This window comes from Suncus etruscus, chromosome 3 (assembly GCF_024139225.1).
Source record: "Suncus etruscus isolate mSunEtr1 chromosome 3, mSunEtr1.pri.cur, whole genome shotgun sequence".
Lineage (NCBI taxonomy): Eukaryota > Metazoa > Chordata > Mammalia > Eulipotyphla > Soricidae > Suncus > Suncus etruscus.
This window is the reverse complement of record NC_064850.1, coordinates 45,586,189-45,605,187: the sequence shown is the minus strand read 5'-3', so window position 1 is coordinate 45,605,187 and position 18,999 is coordinate 45,586,189. Positions and strand designations below refer to the sequence as shown.

General features: G+C 55.4%; 1 protein-coding gene, 1 long non-coding RNA gene and 1 other non-coding gene across 3 annotated transcripts; 2 read left to right on the top strand and 1 right to left on the bottom strand.

Annotated features, from left to right (window-relative positions):
* On the top strand, positions 1-1,335 carry LOC126003651 (uncharacterized). Its single transcript, XR_007493820.1, has 2 exons — positions 1-1,113; positions 1,160-1,335. It is a non-coding gene; the product is annotated as an uncharacterized LOC126003651 (long non-coding RNA).
* Positions 1,336-2,658: 1,323 nt separating this feature from the next.
* On the bottom strand, positions 2,659-13,901 carry HHAT (hedgehog acyltransferase). The gene is made up of 12 exons (XM_049770763.1): positions 13,775-13,901; positions 13,188-13,296; positions 12,755-12,822; positions 12,567-12,680; positions 11,920-12,114; positions 11,434-11,646; positions 9,154-9,325; positions 8,174-8,324; positions 7,279-7,314; positions 5,446-5,647; positions 3,128-3,272; positions 2,659-2,750 (listed from the first exon to the last, which is right to left on the bottom strand). The coding sequence occupies exons 2-12, from the start codon at positions 13,276-13,278 to the stop codon at positions 2,659-2,661; spliced, it is 1,479 nt and encodes a 492-aa protein (XP_049626720.1). The 5' UTR covers positions 13,279-13,296; positions 13,775-13,901.
* Positions 13,902-17,783: 3,882 nt separating this feature from the next.
* Positions 17,784-17,890, top strand: LOC126004655 (U6 spliceosomal RNA). Its single transcript, XR_007493921.1, has one exon. It is a non-coding gene; the product is annotated as a U6 spliceosomal RNA (small nuclear RNA).
* Positions 17,891-18,999: the final 1,109 nt, after the last annotated feature.

The window sequence follows — 18,999 nt, the reverse complement described above, 5'->3', positions numbered from 1 at the left end:
GGAGGGAAAGGAGTAAAGGAGTAAAGGAGAAGAAAGATGGGAAGGTAGGAGGAAGGAAGGGGGTGGAAGGAAGGGAAGGAGGAAGTGCCTGACAACTAGAGGCAGTGTGTGTGTGGGGGCTCCTCTGGCCGCAGAGATGCCTTTCCTTTGGCAGATCCATCTCACAGAGGTACCTGCCTGAGTCCATGTAGGGGGGAACCATATGCTGGTTCGGGAGTCACCACACCCTCTGGGGCCTGGTTCACCTCTTCTGAGCTTGAGCAGCAAGCAAGTCCTCAGGGCAGGTGCCTGAGGCTATGCAAGCAGGCGAGCAGGAACAGGTGAAGACCTAGCTGCAAGTAGGCTCAGCCATGCCCTACTTCATCTGTGGCTGGGCAGCATCCATCTCCTGGCTCTGCACAGGGACAGTCCCCAAGAGTCACTGACCAGTGCTCCTGGATGACCCAGACAGGCCGCTGCCACAGATGAATTCTCTGCTGCCATCTTTCTCCAGAAAAATGTTTTCCAGAACTGAGTTGGACCATTTGTGTGTTCTGGGGCAGCCCTTGTAGCTACCAGGAGGGAACCTAGGGCCCAATTCGTGGGGACTGGGCTGTTTCTTCTGGGAGTCAAGGGGTTGGTCCTCAAGGTTGGAAGCCCCATAGCAGATGGGGGTGCAAACCCATTTGTCCTGTGCTTAAACTCTTGGCCCTAGAATTGCCCTGGAGTCTGCAAGGTCCCCAGTCCCCACCCATGGCTCGCAACCCTCTATGTCCTCTCCCTCGGTGGGTGTCACCTCATCATGGGCCTGGCAAAGGAAAGGGACCCCCCTCTCCTGCTTGCACATCCCTGTACTCCAGACTGCCTGGAGCCAACCAGATTGTTTGAGGTTATGCTTAAGGGCCGTGAGTGATCCCTGCTCTCCTTCCCTGCCACACAGGTTCCCTGAGCACTATCACAAAAGCAGCCTTGTGGGGGAGCAGAGCTCAGCCCTCACAGTGCTGTTCAAGAAATGAATGTGAATCTATGGCTTCATCCTTTCCCAGGAAACTCCACTGTACGCCCTTGGGGACCCCCATGTGAGACAGCCCCCTCACTCCCCTGAGCCCCATCTCTGGGGGCTCATGGCTGGCAGTGGGGCCCTGGGGGCACAGGGAGCTGCTTCAGGAAGAGCTCCGAGTGGGGCTATATGGGCTTTTTTGAGGAACTCAGCCCCAGGCAGCACCCCAAATCCCACATTGCAGCCAGGATAAGCTGAAAGGCCCCATCTCTGTCTTTTTCAAAAAGCACAAAGGATATTTGTAAAACAGAAAAGTCTACTTTTATTTATTATGGTAATAAACTATTTTATATGGATGCTTGCCTTCGCCTGTTTCCCCTCATATGCTCAGAGCTTTTTCAATTCTCCTGAGAAGTACCTGAGGGTCTGCCCAGGGGCTGGTGGGAGGTGTGGGTACAACTGGGTTGCACCTGTAGGCCTGGAGCCAGAGCCAAACACAGGTCAGCAGTCAGCACACACCCAACGCCGAACCCCAACACCAGCTTCTCACAATGAGCATCTGTAAAATTTCCACTGATACCCATGCTCAGTGCTCCCGAGTTTACAGGAGGAGTATGGGGGCTGCTGGGATTGGGGGGAGAGTGCATGTGAGGTGCCTGCTTTGCACACAGCTAACCCATCAGATCCTTTCAGCACCCCATGGGGTTCCCTGAGCACCACTAGGAGTAATCCCCAAGTTCTGGAGAAGTAGAGCACTGCCAGGTATGGCTCAAAAAAAAAAACTTGATTCAAGAGGACTGAGGAATAGCTCCTTCAATGAGCAAGTGATATTCTAACATGGAGTATTGCTATCAATCGAGGGGTCAAATCCCTGGGAGTCCCAAGGACAGATTCACTGTCACCCAACAGATTACAACAAGCTAGGGACATGCCCCAAGGGCTAAAATTCTGCTCCCAGTGTCATGGAGTGGCCTCAAACCAATAATACCCCCAAAACCCTGACCAGTGGTATCCAACACCCCAAACCAGTGATACCCTAAACCTCAAACCAGCAATACCCCAAACCCCAAACCAATGATGCCCAAAGATACCAAACCAACAATATCTAAGATGGCCCAGAGCAGACCAAAATTCCCTATGTGAAAGAAAAGGCTCCTCTTTATTGACAACAAATCCGTAGCTGAGGGGGCAGTGAAGGAACAGGGGATCTCCCAAAGCCCTCGCCTGCTGGGCGCTGGCTCTGCTTCTCCTTCTCCTGTGGCTGGTTGGTGGGGTGGGAGCAAGGGGCTCTTAGGACTGTGCAGTCGCAGTTTCGGACCCCAGATGGGGCTGGTCTCCGTGTGGGCTGGGCCTAAGCTCCAGGGACCATCTGTAGCACCAATATCTGGACCACTCAAAGGACAGTGGCCATGGGCAATGTTGGGGCTCTGCCAGGGTCCATTTCTGGGCTGCCTCCAAGAACCACAACCCTATAAAGTCAGAGAATCAGGTGCCCGAGCACTCCTAGAATGAAGCTCTGGGGCCATGCACAAATAGATAGGAGTGGCCTATCCGCATGCCCTGATCCTGTTCCTGGTCCAGAGGCTCCACCAGGGAAGTGGAGCTTGCTGCTCTGTAGACCTGGTGCCAGGACAATGCCAGCGAACTCCACGTGTCTAACGCTGTCCTGGGGGCAGGGATCAGTTCAGCGAGCACATGTGGGCCCAGGCAATGCCCACATGGGCATAGCAATACAGAAAGCCCAGCACAGACAGAGTCACCCAGGGCCAGCCTGCAAGGAAGAAAGGAGATTTGGGCCAGGAACAACACTGAGAGAGGGCACCCTTGTCTGGCCAGTCTTTATGTAGCCTGCTGGGTCCAGGGCCCCTCACTCCAAGGTCCCTGGCACAGCTGTGCTTAGGGCGAGGCCTGAGCAGGTGTTTGGTAAACAGAGAGCACAGTGCTAGCTGCGGGGGTGGTGTTGAGGCGACAGAGCTAGGTCATTGGCACCCGGGACAGAAAGAGCAAGATGTATGTATAGACCAGCTCAAGTCAGCTATGCCAGTGCCATGGCCACAGCCACGCCAGCAGCAAACATTATCAGCACTGGCCACACCACCCATTCCTGTCCTCCTGCCCCAAGCCCTTTCTCCAGCCCCTTTCCCATACCTTGGACAAAGATGCGTTCCCAGTAGATCCAGCCCACCTGGCCACCCCCGAGGAACACCAAGTTAGACAGGATGAGCAAGGCAGTGGCGCAGGAGGCCAGGGCTGCGTGCAAGCGGCGCTGAGCTGCTGGCGAGAGTAGCCGGACCTGTGGGGGAAATGGATCTCAGTATAGGGGTACAGTCCTGATGCCCCTGTCTAGTGCTCAGTCCCCTTCCTGCCCAGGAGAGCATATGCTGAGGGGGGTCTCCTCATTGCCCCCAGGATCCCCAGGGAGAACCCAGCACGGGCTGTGGGTTTGCTGGGGGATGGCCCAAACCAGGCACAGGAGCTAATACAACTGCTTCCAACCAGGAAGTCCTGGGAAGAGGTCAATGTCAGACCAAGGTCATGCGAAGGCCAGTTTCTAGGCCAGGTCATGACCCAGGGAAACTCCAGATCCATGAGACTCATAACCAGAAGTGGTATGGAAAGGACAAGAGGGTCCACAAGCACCCTCCTCCCCCATTCCTGGGCAGAGCTCAGGGTGCAGCAACCCCATAGCAGCAGATGTGAGAACAGAGAGACCCTGAACAAGGGCACCAGGACAGGAGCCCACTGGCTTCATGCTACCTTGGTCCCAATGAAGTGCGTCAAACCAGCTGGCACTTCTGGGCAGGCATCTATTCTCATCTCCATGGCAACCCCCTTCCCAGAACCACCCTGTCTGGAAGTCATGTGACCAAAGGCTGGAGAGGAGGCTGAGAGTGTGGGGGGGCATACCAGGGGCAGCAGCAGCAGGAGACTGCCAGGCCGAAGTGGGACAGCTCCTACTTGTCTGAGTGAGAAGTTAAAGATGGAAAGGTGGGTAGGTGGATAGTCACCACCCCCTTCTAGAAGCTTCCCTGGGGGGCTGCAGCTCCAGAGTAAGAGACTAGCAGAGTGGTGATTGATGTGGGGCACGGAGGAAGGCCAGAGGGGACAGAACAGTAGAGGCATCTCCCCCCCTCCACCCCGCACTACACAATAAGAGGGGATGTGGCAAAACACAGCACAGTGGGGAGGGTACTAGCCTTGCACTCAGATTCAATTCCTGGCATCCCAGATGATCCCCTGAGCCCAACCATAGAAATTCTTGAGCACTGAGTCAGGAGTAACCCCTGAGCACTGCTCGGTGTGGTACCAAAATACAAAATGCTAGATGAGCAGTAGAATCTCCTAGTGGGGTTCATAGAGGGTCATTAGTCTACACATTCACCCCTGTAATCCAGCCCTGCACTCACTCTCCCCTACACTCACCTCCTGTTATCATGTTCCCATGCCCTCACATCCTCAGCCCTGTTCTCACCTTCCCCTGCATTCACATCCCTGCCCCCTCCTGTATTCACCATTCAAGAGTCCCTGCATTCACTGCTGCTCTCACTCCTGGATCCACCCATTAATGTATTCCTTATTTATTAATGATACACTCCAGCTATTGATCCAGCCAGCCATTCACCCATCAACCCATCCATCCATAGATGTATCTATCCATACACCCATCTATTCATCCACATCTACCCATTCATCTATCCACCATCCATCACCACCATTGATTTATTCATCCACTCATCCATCCCTCCATCAATCACCATCTACACATCAACCCATCCATCCACACACCATTCATCCTTCTACCCACCCATCCACCCAACCACCCATCCAGTTACCCACCTATCCCTCCATCCACTCACCTAGCTACTCACCCATCCATCCATCATTCCACTATCCACCATCCACCTTTCACCTATACATCCATCATCCATCATTCGTCCACCTACTTTCTACCCATCCATCATTCGTCCACCTACTTTCTACCCATCCATCATCATCATCCATCCATCCATCAATCCATACATCCATCCACCATCTAACAACCATCCATCCATCCATTCATCCTTCTATCCACTCAATGGTGTGGCTGATCCACTCATCCATCCACTCACTGAACAACTCTCCTAGTGTCTCCTTCACTTACCCATCCATCCCCTCACAACAGCCACTGCTGCTTCCTGTGAGGGACAGAAGAGGCCAGGTGCCCAACCTTGGGGGGCCTGCAGGGCCATGACAGGACTGAGGTCAGTAAGGGAAGGTGATATGGGTGAACCAGGACCAGGAGGGAAGGTGGAATGGGTAAGCCCCAAAGGCTTTGCTTTCACCCTGGGATGTGGGAGTTTTGTCCGATGCCTGATCCCATTCTCAGCTCTCCTGTCTGAGACACCATTTCTCAACACACAGAGTTTAGATCACCTTGCTATGGGCCCAGAACTGTCTCCCTCCATCCCTGCAGGGGAACCACTCACTAGGCAGTGCCGCACACGTGGAGTCTCTGCCAGCTTCCGCATGGAGCCCTCAGCTGTGACGCCAAGCCAGTTGAGTGCCGCCCAACACCACAGGTCTGCGTGGCCGCCATGCCAGAAGCTCACGAAGGCGAAGGTCAGTGCTGTGGACAGCAGTGTCCCCAGCAGGCCATGCCGGGAGCCCCCTGCTGGAATGTAGACATACCTACAGGAAAGCCAGGTGGTTTCTGCAGTTCCTAAGGCTCTGTGCTCAGACTTCCTCAGGGCACATGGCACAGAAGTCTATGACCACAGGGACCCTGCAATCAAGCTCCCAGGTGGGAATATGGCTCAGAATTCTGTGGACTGCCATGGGCATGAATCCCTGGGACCCTGAGCCCAGGCATGGTGCCTGTTAGCAATCCTACCCTAACACCAGCACAGAGCCAGGGCTAAAGAGGTGGGGGTAGGAAAGAGAAGTAGGATACAGGAACAAGGATCTCACCTTCCCCTTCCAGACCTGGCCATGACACCTTGCAATGGACACCCGCATTTCCTGCCCTCACGCTACATTGAGGATTTGGGGGAAGCACAGGTGTGCACCAGCATGTGAAGTAAGGTGCCCTGAGCAAGCTAAGGAGCACACTGCTCCCACCCACTGCACTGGAGTATCAGGATGCACAGCGGGGATGTGAGTGGCACCAGGCAGGAGCCCCACCCTGTCCCCCTGCAACTGTCAGCAGTGGTCAGGAGCTGGGCCTTGGAACAAGCCTGCATTCTTCTCCCTCAGGGGACCCTAGTTTCATGACAGTCCTCAGGTCCCCCCACTAACCCTCTGCCTTTTCAGTAGGTCAGGGGGCAAGTCTCTAAGCCTCAAAGGCTGCCTGGCCCCACCATGACCCCATTTCCTGGCGGAGGGCCAGTTCCCTGGGGTGCTAAGGCACTTCTAAACTGGCCAAAGTGAGGGACACGAGGGCATCAAGATGGAAAGGCCGGAAGCATGTGGCGGCAGTGGGCAGACCCCACTCACACAGGCTCCACAGTGTCCAGCCCCACACCCCACCAAGATCAGCCTCCCTTTGAGAACAGAAGGGCAGAGCCAAGACCCACAGGAACCAGTCCAGAAGATCCCATCATGGCACAGACAGAGGCCTGGTGTAGCCCCATGGGCAGCACTTGTGTGTTATGGGCAGAAATGTGAGTATCCACAGCCTGCTCCCCCGCCTTTCAGACCCCTGGATTTGCTCCACAGGGCAGAGAGAACGACTGCAGTGTGGGCTTGGAGGGACAAGAAAAATGATCAGAGAAAAGGACACATAAATGAAAGGAGTCTCGATAAACTTTTCAGAACCTTCCCTGCCCCTCAGCCTGCATTGAAGCAATTGGCTGAATTCATTTTCCTTCTAAACACACAAAATTTCATGCAAAAATCAATCCCTATTCATGAGGCAAGCAGAGAGGCAAAGAGAGGAAGAGAAGAAAGGAGAGAGGGAGACAGGGTGGGGGGGGGAGAGAAAGAGAAAAGAGGGAAAGAGAAAAGGTGGAAAGGGGAGACCACTGTAGGGACCACTATAGACCACAACAAAGACCATCTTAGACCACCTCGGGGACCACCACAAAGACCACCACTGAGACCTCTCTCAGAACCTCAGGCGGGGAAGCGCCTTCTTCAAGCAGAACAGACGAGACTCCCATCAGTCTTCAGTCTCTGGGTCCCTGGCTTCTCTGAGCAGGCCCTCTGCAGATCCCCCGCACTGTCTGGGGCACAGCACATCCCTCAGACACACACACATGATGGTCCTCACTGAGCACAGCCCAGCTGGGCCATGTCTGTGTGGCCTCCCACAAGCCCCTTACCTGATGAGGAACTCGTGCAGCCCGACGTCAAAAGTCCTGGTGGAGGATATGGATCAGTGGGCAGGATTAGGGTTGCTCCCTGCACCCACCTACCCCTGGCAGTGCAGGCTGCCTGCTGGCTCATTTCATAACTGTTTTACTTTGTATTTATTTTATCTCGTTATTTTATTTAATATGTAATTCCCATACCCAGCTGTGCTCAGAGGCTGCTCCCAACTTGTTCTCAGGGGTCACTCCCTGTTCACTGTTCAGGGATTCAGGTGGTATCTGGAATCGAACAGGGGCTTCCCTCAAGCTAACCCTCTTGGTTCCTGCTTCCACCCCTTCAAGTGCACTAGGCAGAGCTGACAACCCTGGCTATAACCCCAGTCACAAGCTGCTAGGGATGCCCAGCCCTGAGCTCCCACCATCAGGCCCTTTAGTTCCTTCCAGTCAAGAGAACCAGCTGCTTCATTTAAGTCCTTGATAGAGTATCTGACTACAGTGAACGTGGAGTCGAGGGCCATGGTAAACTGCATGTGTGGGCACATGTGTAGGGGGCTGTGCATGTCTGTGTTTATGGTCATGTGTGCATGTCTTGTGTTTGTAAGAATATATGTCCATGAGTGTTTGTATCCATGTATGAGCATGCAGGCATGACTGTTCATGTGCATGTATGGACATGCATGTTCATGGTCATGTATGGGTATACGTACATGCCTTGTACTGGTGAGCATATACAGGCATGTATGCTCATGAGTATGCATGCCAATGTGTGCTTCTGTGCATGTATGTGTTCATGTATACGTGCGCATGTGTGTGCTTCTGTGCCATATAGTGATCCTCACATGTCTCTCAGCAGAATCCATTCTGGGAGTTTATGGTGTGTACACTGGTGTTTTTGGCCAAGACTCACCGCCACATGCCGGTGAAACTGAAGGTGGTGCTGACACAGCGTGGCAGGGGCGGTGCCGTGAGCCCATCCATGCGCATGAGCAGGGCAGGGACTCCAAAGAGTACCAGGTATTTCACGTAGAAGAAGAGCACCTGAGCCAGGGCCAGTCCTCCTAGAACAGGGGGATCCATGGGAAGTGGTAATGTAGCAGCCACAGACAGGTGCCCCTGAACCCATCACAGAATGCTCTGGGCAGTGCCAGAGAGAGAGAGAGAGCATGGGATGACAGGTGTGCCATATATGTGGCCAACCTGGGCTCAGTCCCCAGTATCACATATAGCCCAGAGCCCACCAGGAGAAAGCCCTGAGCACCGCTGGGTGCAGCTCCAAAGTCATCATCACAATTCACTCCACTGGGAAGTGAAAACCAAAGAAGTAAACTGGGTAGGGAGGAAAAGGCAGTCGCAGAGTGGGCATGAACCTCTGCACTGGCCTTGCCATCAGATCTTCACCACCACCCCCCACAAACACACACACACACACACACATCACACTACTGAACCTTCCTCAGCAGCACCACAGATTTACAACCTTCAAGAAAAGCTGGCTCAGGGAGAGCATAACATTCGGGTGAGTTGTTTGCGTCCACACTGGCCCTCCCCCGAAACTAGAAGGAACCCTGTTTTTTTCTCTTGGTCTCCAGAACTCCTAGAAAACCTGCAGCTGGAAGCAGGAACAGACAGCATCCACACAGCTGGCCTGTCCACCCGCCATTAACCCCCCTCATCCTCTCAAGAGCCTCTCAGCCTCAAGAGGAGCAAAGTGGCAAGTAAGTGAGCTGTGGGCCCCATGGCTCTGCCCTCTGTGGTCCAGCCCCAACGCCCTGTCCACCAGCAGCTTCCACACACAATAGCCCCGCCTACCAGTGGTTCCACCCACCGCACCCCACCCCTCGGGGCCCTCTCTCCTTCCACAGGCCAGGACAGCTCTGCTATGGTTACCTAAAGTCCAGGCCGGGATGGCAGCCAGCAGGGATGCACTGCTGCAGATGGCGTGTGTGTACAGGAGGTGCAGCATGAGCTCTGCCAGCCCCCACCAGCATAGCAGGCGGCCTAGCCCCACCACCATGGCCAGCATACCAACCCTTGGGGGCCCTGGTTCCTGCTGCTGCATCTGTGGAAACACACATTAGATGGATACACCTTACTGCCTTTCTAGAAATTTCCATACAGTCCTCTGCTCCTGCTGCATCTCAAAAAGTTGGAAGTACCCTCCCACCCTTCTAGAAGCTTCTACTTAGTTTCCAGTTCCTACTGCTGCATCTGTGGAAACAGGTATCAGAATCATATAGAGTAGACACAGCCTCCGCCCTTTTAGCAGCTTCCACACAGTCCCAACAAAACACTTTCCACAACTCTGCCACAGTCAGAGAGCAGCTGGGTTGGACCATGCTGAGGAAGCAGTCAGTGACATCCTACTGCAGGCCCAAGGCAGGACAGAGCCAAGAGCCAGGACAGACTCCGGAGCCTCTGCCCTGCCACAGGGGCCCAGTTACAGCCCTCCCCCATCCACCCACCCCCGCTTCACCTACAAGTTCATCCTAGATGGAAATACCCACAGCAACCCCCCAGGCTGTGGCTAGTCTTATGGCAGGGGCACCAGCATTTGCCCAGGCTGTCTTCCGCAGGGCAGGGCAAGGAAGAGCTTGGTTCCTGTCTTCAGGCCTGCCCTGAAGATGAGAGCAGCCACACTGAGCTTGTCTGTCCTCCCCAGGACATGTAACTAGCACAGTGGGCCCTTCTGAGCCAGGAACCACTTCCCAGAACCCTTATGGATGCACCTGTGGCTCCACTAGTGCTGTAGAACTGACCCCAGAACACCACGCAGTCCAATCTAAGGACAGTCCTAGCCTCTGTTGTTTGGCAGGCGAGCATCTCAGCCCGGCTGAATGCCTGGGCCATGACCTGCTGGCAGGAGGCCCCACACTGCCCAGCGAGAGGCCTGGACTGAGTGCAGCCTGCAGGACAAGGGGCTCCATGGCCAGCTCAGGTGAGAAGTGCTGGTCCTACTGGGACCCTACAGAGTCCTGAGGACACTGACCCCAGCCTCAGAGCTGCCCTGAGTTTCTCAGGGCTATGCCCTTCCTCGGAGCAGCCCCGACCTAGCACGGTACACTTCTGGTCATCCCAGAGGCTTCATCAGAAAACAGGGCCCGGGGGTGTTGGTCTCTGTGGGGTTCTGCTGCCCCCTGCTGGACTCTGAAGTCCCTGCTCTGCACCTGAAATGCCCAGCCTTGGGCCCCACAAGCGTCCAGGGCTTTAGTTTCATTTGTTGTTTCATAGGTGGAGCCTGGGATGCCCCTGGCTGCAGGCTCATCACCCAGGGTTCCTCTGAGGCTCCCACCCATGCTTGACTCCCACCCTGGCCCTTCTCTTCCAGGCTTGGCCCCCACACCTGTGAGCCTACCCAGACCCACCAGAGGAATTCAGACACTTGACTGTTCCAGAGTTCTGGAGGCGCAGGACAGACACCACAGTACTCTAGATCGCTCCCAATTTGTATATATACATGTGTTGTGCGTGTGCCCATTGTGTGTTGCATGTCTACACGGACAGAGTCAGGTGTGTACCATGTGCACACACGTATACATCTGTGCATACAAGTGTGTTCTGTACACACAACACACATGTGATGCATGCACATGTATTATTGTGCCACATCACAATGCACCACATGGGTTGGGTACGTGTGTGCATACGCCACACATGTGACTGTTAGCAATGTCAAGTGCATGTTATTAGGTCAGGCACATGAATGTGTGAGGAGCTTTACATATGTGTACCCAATGTGTCTGCATGTACAAATACATGTGATGTGTTTTACAAGCAGACATGCATCCATGTGTCCTTGTGTGTGGTATCCACATGTGTGTCCATGTGTGATGGATCACCGTACACATGTCCACGTCTACAAACATCTCCCCATCACCTCCAGTAGGACCTGGGGACAGAGGGTAGACCTGATCCTGGCTGAGGAGTGCAGCCACCAGCTCCTAGAGACAGAATCTGCACTCGAGGCCTCAGGCCAAGTAGGCAGTGTGGGGGGCTAAGTCCAGCATAACCCCAGGAAGCCCAGGAGGACCCTGTACCTGCCACATAGCCAGATGCCACTTGGGAAGATCCAAGAATCTGCCATGCTCCCAGAAACCTGTACCCACCCACCCCATTTGGCTCTGTAGACACGGGACAAACCTAGTGGCTGGGAGGTGGATGGTAGCCTACCTGGCGGAGGAAGCGTGGGAAGCTGAGCAGGGGACCATTGTGGAAGGCCGGGTAGTAGAAGGTGAAGGCCAGGACCCAAGGAAGGCAGTGGGTACGGGGCCCGGTGGGCGGCTGCCGGCAGAGCTCCAGGCTGCAGCCCGTGCAGTGCAGACAGCGCACGGCCAGCGTGAACTGAAGCAGGTCCAGCTCGTTCTCGGAACTGTACCAGCCCCTCTGCAAAGTGACACGCAGATCGGGCCCAGCACAATCTTGGGCTCAGAGGGGGAGGATGGGCTGGGAGATCACTGTACTTGCACATCCAAGTCACCCAGGCTGGGAGAAGAGGTACAGGGTCAGCCCTCGGCAGCGCCAGAGGCTAAATGACGCACCAATGGCTACAGGACACAGACCACAGGGCTGTACCACCTTACGTGGCCATGAGGGGCCCCCACTGTCATTCCCATGGTACCCTTTGTCACCAGCCTTGTACCCCAAGATGGTACTTGCCTTAACCTGATCCATACAGTCCAGCCTCAGCGAGGAGAGCAGCAGTAGAGCACTAAGCCAGGAGAGGAGAGGGGAGCGCAGCTGGCCCACACAGAAGGCCATGCAGGCATGCAAGGCCACCAGGGTCAGTCCCACGGCACCCAGCACATACCAGCAGGCATAAGCCCCGTAGGCCGTGAGGACCCAGGGCCGGAGCTGGGGACAGAAGGAGAGGGGGATTCATATACCCTTGTAACAGTGACCACAGGCCCTGTAGGCTATGAGAACCCAGGTCTAGATCTGGAGCCAGAGGGGGTGTTTCAAAGCAGGGCCCATAATACCCCACCCCAACCAAAGAACTCTAATCAGAGGACAAGTTCACAGGGCCACCCATACTCCAGCATGACCCAAGAGAAGGCCTGGACTGCCTTTGTCAAGATCCAAATGGCCACAGATTCCCTCATGACAGTGACCATAGGCCACAGACACAGGGTCCTGGGGACATGTCGGATGACTAAAAGGAACACAGACCCCCCCAAAATACCAAATTATGACCCTGACTCCCTCTAACCTTCCCCCTACTGACCTCCTTTTACTTCCCCAGCTAGGCACACACTGCACCCTGACAGCTGCTGAGCACCAGTGAGGCTGTGGGGGGCCTGGCCTACCTTTGGGGTGAACCTGCTGGCCAGCTGGGACACAGCTGCATGACCCAAAAGCAACCAGATGAGCCGCCGCCGGCCCCACTCCATCCAGAAGCTCCATTCGAAGTCAGTGGGGTCCTGGAGGAGGGAAATTAGTCAGGGACCCCTCACCACCTGACCAGGACCCCTTGCACCCCACCTGCCCACTGTACCCTCTTCAACCCTGCAAACAGGATGCCTGGTTCCAGCTCAAACTCCTGGTCCAGCTCCTGGGCTCGTTCTGCCAAGGTAAGCAGAGTCTATTAGTGGGGACAGACAGGAAGGGGCCCACAGATCCTTCATTCCAGACATGGGGTACAGGTAGGTTGCTGGAGATGTGCCCTCCTCATGAGGTCCCAAGGAGAGGGAGCCCCAGTACAGGAACTGTGAGGAGCAGCACTGGGTGCCCTGGGAAGGGTGATGGAAGAGAGCAGGCCAGCCACAGACTTCTTCCCATCCAGAGGTGAATGGCCACAGGTGGGGTGCCAAGCCTGGGGCAGGGCAGCTGGGCCCTATGGTGGGACCCACCACTGGGTGCTAGGTCAATGCAGCAGGCATGACAGAGTCCCCCAAGCCCCGAGGCTCTTAGCCCAGGCATCTTCTCACCTCGGGAGAGCCTGTAGACCTCCCGGAAGGAGTAGAGGTGGAAGCCGAGTGAGGCCAGTAGGTAGAGGCGCAGCTCCCAGCATGGCACCATGGCCACAGCCTGACACTCCTGGGAAGAGACAAGAGGCGGCAGCTGAACCAGGGAATGGCTGCACACTCAGGTGACTGGGTAATAGCTGAGTACCCTCTAGAGGACACATGTACAACACGGATGCAGATAGGTATGCATGCATGGGCAACAGCACCGCACACATGTGAGCACAATGCACTGCAACACATTCATGTGTGTTCTCATGCATGGTCCAAGGGCACACACCACATACATGTGACCACGTGATACTCACCTCAACATGTGTGTACACCATCCTTGTTACATTCAAACATGCATGCACTTTGGCACATGTGTACCTCTGCATGCACTCATATGCATGCTTAATATGTGCAACATGTTTATGAGGTCATGATGTATAAACACATATACACACATTTATTCCCAGGTGTGGGTTTCCCTGAGAATCCTCACATACACACACATACAGCTGCCCGCACCCTGTTAGCTTAACCAGACAGCCTTGCTCACCACAGACCTCATATGGCCCAGCCAGGCCAGCACTGGGCTTGGGTGTCCCCAGCCCAGGTCAGCACCTCTTCTTCAGCTCCACCCCATCCACATATACTGGAGTTCATAGACTGGGTGGGGGGTCTAGCCAAGGACCCCTGTAAAAAACCCACACAGGGCTCCATCTGTGTACTTCAGAAGCTTCACAGCAATAAGGGGGTCCCCTGCCCTGCATTGAAGCCAACCCAGGCAGCTAGGAACCTGGGAGCCCCTCAGCCTCCCTGCACCACTTGAGAGAGCTTCAAAACCCACTTCCTGGGCCAGTGATAGCACACAGAGAGGGTGTTTGTCTTGCACAGGGTTGAGCCAGCTTCAATCCCCTGCATCCCAGAGGGTCCCCCGAACCTGCCAGGAGTGATTTCTGAGTGCAGAGCCAAGAGTAACCCCCTGAGCATCGCTGGATGTGGCCCCCAAACAAAACCAAAAGCAAGCAAACAAAAACCCTATTTCTCCGGGGAACAAACTGTAGCTCTTGCCTGAGGGAAGCGGAGGCCGGCCCCATATGGGCAGTTCGGCCTCTCCTTTCTGGAACCTTCCTTCATTCTGCTACCAAGAGACCAACTGTTGTTGCCCAGAGCTGGAGGAGTGCGTGGGCAGGGGCAGGCGGCAGCAGTCAAGCTAGAAAATCTGCTAGAATAAAGGACTCAACTCATGGAAGAGAAAGTCCCCTCCTCACTCAGCTCCGTGACCAGCAGCAGAAAGAAGCACCTCCAAACTGAAGGGGGACAGAAACCCCCTTTCAACTCCAACAATAATGGCAGCCACAGGGAGGAAGGCTGACTCCCACCAGCACCCCAGGAGCAGAAAACAACGGAGCTGCTGATCTGGGAGACTGGGGGGGAAGGTAGGGGGACCGGAAACCTCCCGGAAACAATGACTCCTCCAGTAGGCGATGACCAAAAAAAACCGAAGAGACAGAGAGAAAGAAACCAAGTCCCCAAAACAGAAACGCCAGCTTGAGCCCTAACTCACACCACCGCCTCCATACATTGATGAGGGTGGAAAACAGGAGATTCTTACCCCGCCCACCAGCACTCAGCCACGCCCACATGAAGGAAGTCACGCCCACACAGGTCAGCCACGCCCCGGTCACAAGCAGCCACGCCCAACCACCCAGCGTGAATCACGCCCTCTAGCCCCGCCCAGGAAGCAGTCAGCCACGTCCCGACCAATCAGCTCTACCCCAGACACGGTTAGCCCCACCCACTCCATTTAGCCACGCCCCTCTCCGATACCCACGCTCACTCCGGATCGGCACCGTCCCGGGCCTCGCAGCCCTTTTCCCAGTGCCGACCGGGGCGCGTACGGAGCCAACGGAGCCGGAAGGCGTACACTGCCCCAGACCCACATGGCCTGGCCCGTTCGGCTCCTGCTTGCGCGATCCCTACCCGCGATCTCGCCCGCGGATCCTTCGCACCCACCTGGGCCCGCACCCAACCTGGGCCTGCGCCGCCCCGCCAGCCGGGCAGCCAGCCTAGAGTCTCCTTGCAGCGGCACGCGCGGCGCGCGCTTCTGGAGCGCGCCCCCGGTCCAGGCCGGGACCCGCCCCCCAGGCCGGCCTCTCGGGGATCCGGGGAGGGGCCGAGCCGGGCTACCCGCTGGCGAGCGAGCCCAGGGCCCCAGCAGCTGGGTGTACGGGTCTTCTGGGCTCTGGAGTCTTCCTGCTTTCGCGGTGCTGCACGCCTGTACCTGGTAGTTCTTCAGAAGCCGGGATGGCTGGGCCAAGTTTGACAATAAACACACTGAAAGCTGAATTTCTGAGCGACAGCAAGACTCGCCCCCAAGGGAATATGCTGGAATTATCTAAATACAGTGTAGGGGACCCCTAAGGCCCAATTTCAAGAGGGCCACAGAGAGACTGATAGCCCTGGATTAAAGGGGGTGCTAGCCGCGGATTCGGGGTTTCCTGAGTCCGCTTTTCTAAACTGGTTTTCGTGTTTCAGGGAAACCTGTTTTGTTGGTAGAATAGCCTACTTTTATGTTGGAGCTCAACAAGACTCCAAAAGAGGGCTATACCCGATCCCTGTCTAAACCAGACATGGCCCATGCAGCAACCCCACGTCCACAACAGGTACGAGAGGAAGGTTCCCCCACTGGTACCCCCAGAGCTGTAACCCCTCTCCTAGTCCCTGACAATTGGGCTGAGCACCGAACAGAATTGCGGGGTTCAAGGCTGAGGGGTTCCTGTGAGTCATGAGGCAACCCCAAGCCCCCCCACCCACCCTGCTGTGGGTGAGGAAGACCCTGGCCAGACTCTGGAGGGCCATTGGATGCCGGGACCCTCAGGCCTTCTTCAGGGGCCTGGAGACACTCAGGGTTTGCACTATCTCTGATCCTTGAAAATGAGGACCCCCTTCTTCCCTAATCTCTAACTCCTCTGGCACCTAGAACCAGGCCCTGTTTATGGGGGCAGTTCTAGGAGGAAGGCACTTGCCACCACCAGCCACTTCCTGATCTGTCCCTGGGCCTTTCTTGAAAACAAGGCCCTTCTGTGCTGTCGGGGCGCTGGGCCAGGGTCTCGGGAGCGAGGAGACCTTGACATCACTTCCTCTGCCGCCAGCCCCCCCCCCCCCACCTCTCTTGCCTCCCCCACACTAACTCCTGCAGGGCTAGTGCTGCCTGTAGTCTCACCAGGCCACCAGAGGGAGACACAGGCATGCACTTTCAGCCAGAGCCAACATGGGATTGGGTTGGGGGGGGAGACACTGCAGTGTGCCCCATCTCTCTCAGACACACACAGGCTGCAGTGATGATGCACTCGATGATTGTCACTGACTCACACTCAGTGACTTTTTTTTTGGGGGGGGCCACACCCGTTTGATGCTCAGGGGTTACTCCTGGCTAAGCGCTCAGAAATTGCCCCTGGCTTGGGGGGACCATATGGGACTTCGGGGGATCGAACCTCGGTCCTTCCTTGGCTAGCGCTTACAAGGCAGACACCTTACCTCTAGCGCCACCTCACCGGCCCCACACTCAGTGACTCTTACACCGTCACTCTCTTAGTGACAGTCACACAGCACGTGTCACCTGAGCTAAACCCCGGCCCCTCCCCAGATTCTGTGTTCACACACATATACATACACACACACACACACACACACACACACACACACACACACGGCAGGGCAGGGCAGAATCTCCTGGGGAGATTTGGGGAGTTTCCTTCCCCATCTCTTCCACCAGGAATGACATCCTGGACCTTGCCTAACCCCACTGATGGTGTCTTTTTTTTTTTTTTTTTTGGTTTTTGGTTTTTGGTTTTTGGGTCACACCCAGCAGCACTTAGGGGTTACTCCTGACTCTATGCTCAGATATCACTCCTGCCAGGCTGGGGGGACTATATGGGATTCGAACCACTGTCCTTCTGCATGCAAGGCAAACACCTTATCTCCATACTATCTCTCTGGCCCCTGATGGTGCCATTTCTGCTCCTCCTCTGTTCCCCGTGGGCCCGGGGTCCAGCTGGTGTCAGGGAGAGCCCCAATGTGTGCTGAATCAACTGCGAGATTGGGAGGTAGCCCCTCCCCTGTCACAGAGATAAAGTCTGGACAATGAGAGCACAGCCCTAGGGCCTCCAGAATCAGCACTGTGGAGGCAGGCTCTGGCCCACCACCACACTTAGCTGCCGCTAGCCGGCTCTACTCAGCATCCCAAGTCTGTTTCTGGGACGGTGGTGTAGGGGACAGCAGGGCAGATCCCAAGAAGCAGTGTTGGGTGCCATATTATGGGCAATGACTTTGAGTCTTTTTCCTCTTCATGTGGAGACTGGTGCCCCTGGGACCCCAACAATGGCAGAAATAAACCTGTAGAGCCAGAGCAATAGTTCAGTGGGAAAAGTACCTGCCTTGCATGTGGCCAACCCAAGTTCGGTTCTTGGCATCTCATAGGATCCTCGAGCACTGCCAGGATTAATTTCTGAGTGCAGAGCCAGGAGTGAGCCCTGAGCATTGGCAGGTGTGGCCCCAAAACAAAAAGAGGTGCTCGCTTCGGCAGCATATATACTAAAATTGGAATGATACAGAGAAGATTAGCATGGCCCCAGTGCAAGGATGACATGCAAATTCGTAAAGTGTTCCATATTTAAAGAGAGAGAGAGAGAGAGAGAGAGAGAGAGAGAGAGAGAGAGAAGTGGCTGGAGTGATGGCTCAGTGGGAAAGGCACTTGCCTTGCACACAGCTGATCTGGGTTCCATCCCTGGCATCCATACAATCCCTTGAGCCTGCCAAGGGTGATTGCTGAGATAGGATGTTTGCCTTGCACGCAGCTGACCCAGGACAGACCTGGGTTCAATCCCTGGCATCCCATATGGTCCACGGAACCAGGAGTAAGAGCCAGGAGTAACCCCTGAGGCCCAAAATCAAACAAACAAAAAAAGAGTGATTACAGAGTGCAGAACCATGAGTAACCCCTTAATACCACCAGGTGTGACCTAAAACAGTATGAAGAGTAGAGCAGGGCAGGGCAGAGCAGGGCAGGGCAAGGAATATAAACCAGCACTTTTCACCTGTCCCCAAAGCAAAGAGAATGACTGAGTCTCAGCAGCATCCTCTGGTGGCCTGGGTAATACCCGCTCTCCTCAGTCTCCCCAGAATGGACCCCTCCTTCCCATCCCTCAGGCCCAGGACAGACTCGATGGGCTTGGCCTCATGGTTCCCTAGCCCACTAGGTGAGCTGCCCAGCCCCAGGAAGCTGCGTCCATGTTCCTTGGTAGCTGGGCTGTTCATGGAGTTTGGACTTCAGTACTGGGGTGATTTCTGCAGGGATCCCTTGCCCTTCCTTCCCCAGGAGCATAAGCTTTGTCCCCAGCAGAACAGGCAAGGACATTAATGACAGGTGTGGGGCTGTGAGGGAGTATGATGACCAAACGATACCCGATAACTCACACACACACACACACACACACACACACACACACACACACACACAGCCCGCGGCCATGGTCCTGCTAATGCCCTCATGAGAGAAAGCAGCGTGGAAGCTGAGGGAGCTGTCCCTGCTGCAGTCATGCTCTTTGTGCTGGAGGAGTCACGTTACCTAACCCAGCTCCATGCCAAGACCTCAGCTTTTCCTGAGTTAAGGCAGCAGCTTGGTCTGATCCCCATCCCCTTCCCCGCCGCCAGCACTGCTTTCAGACGCAGGTTATGAAAAGCAGATGTGGGTACTGGTCGTGGGCAGCAGCTGCCTGTGCTAATG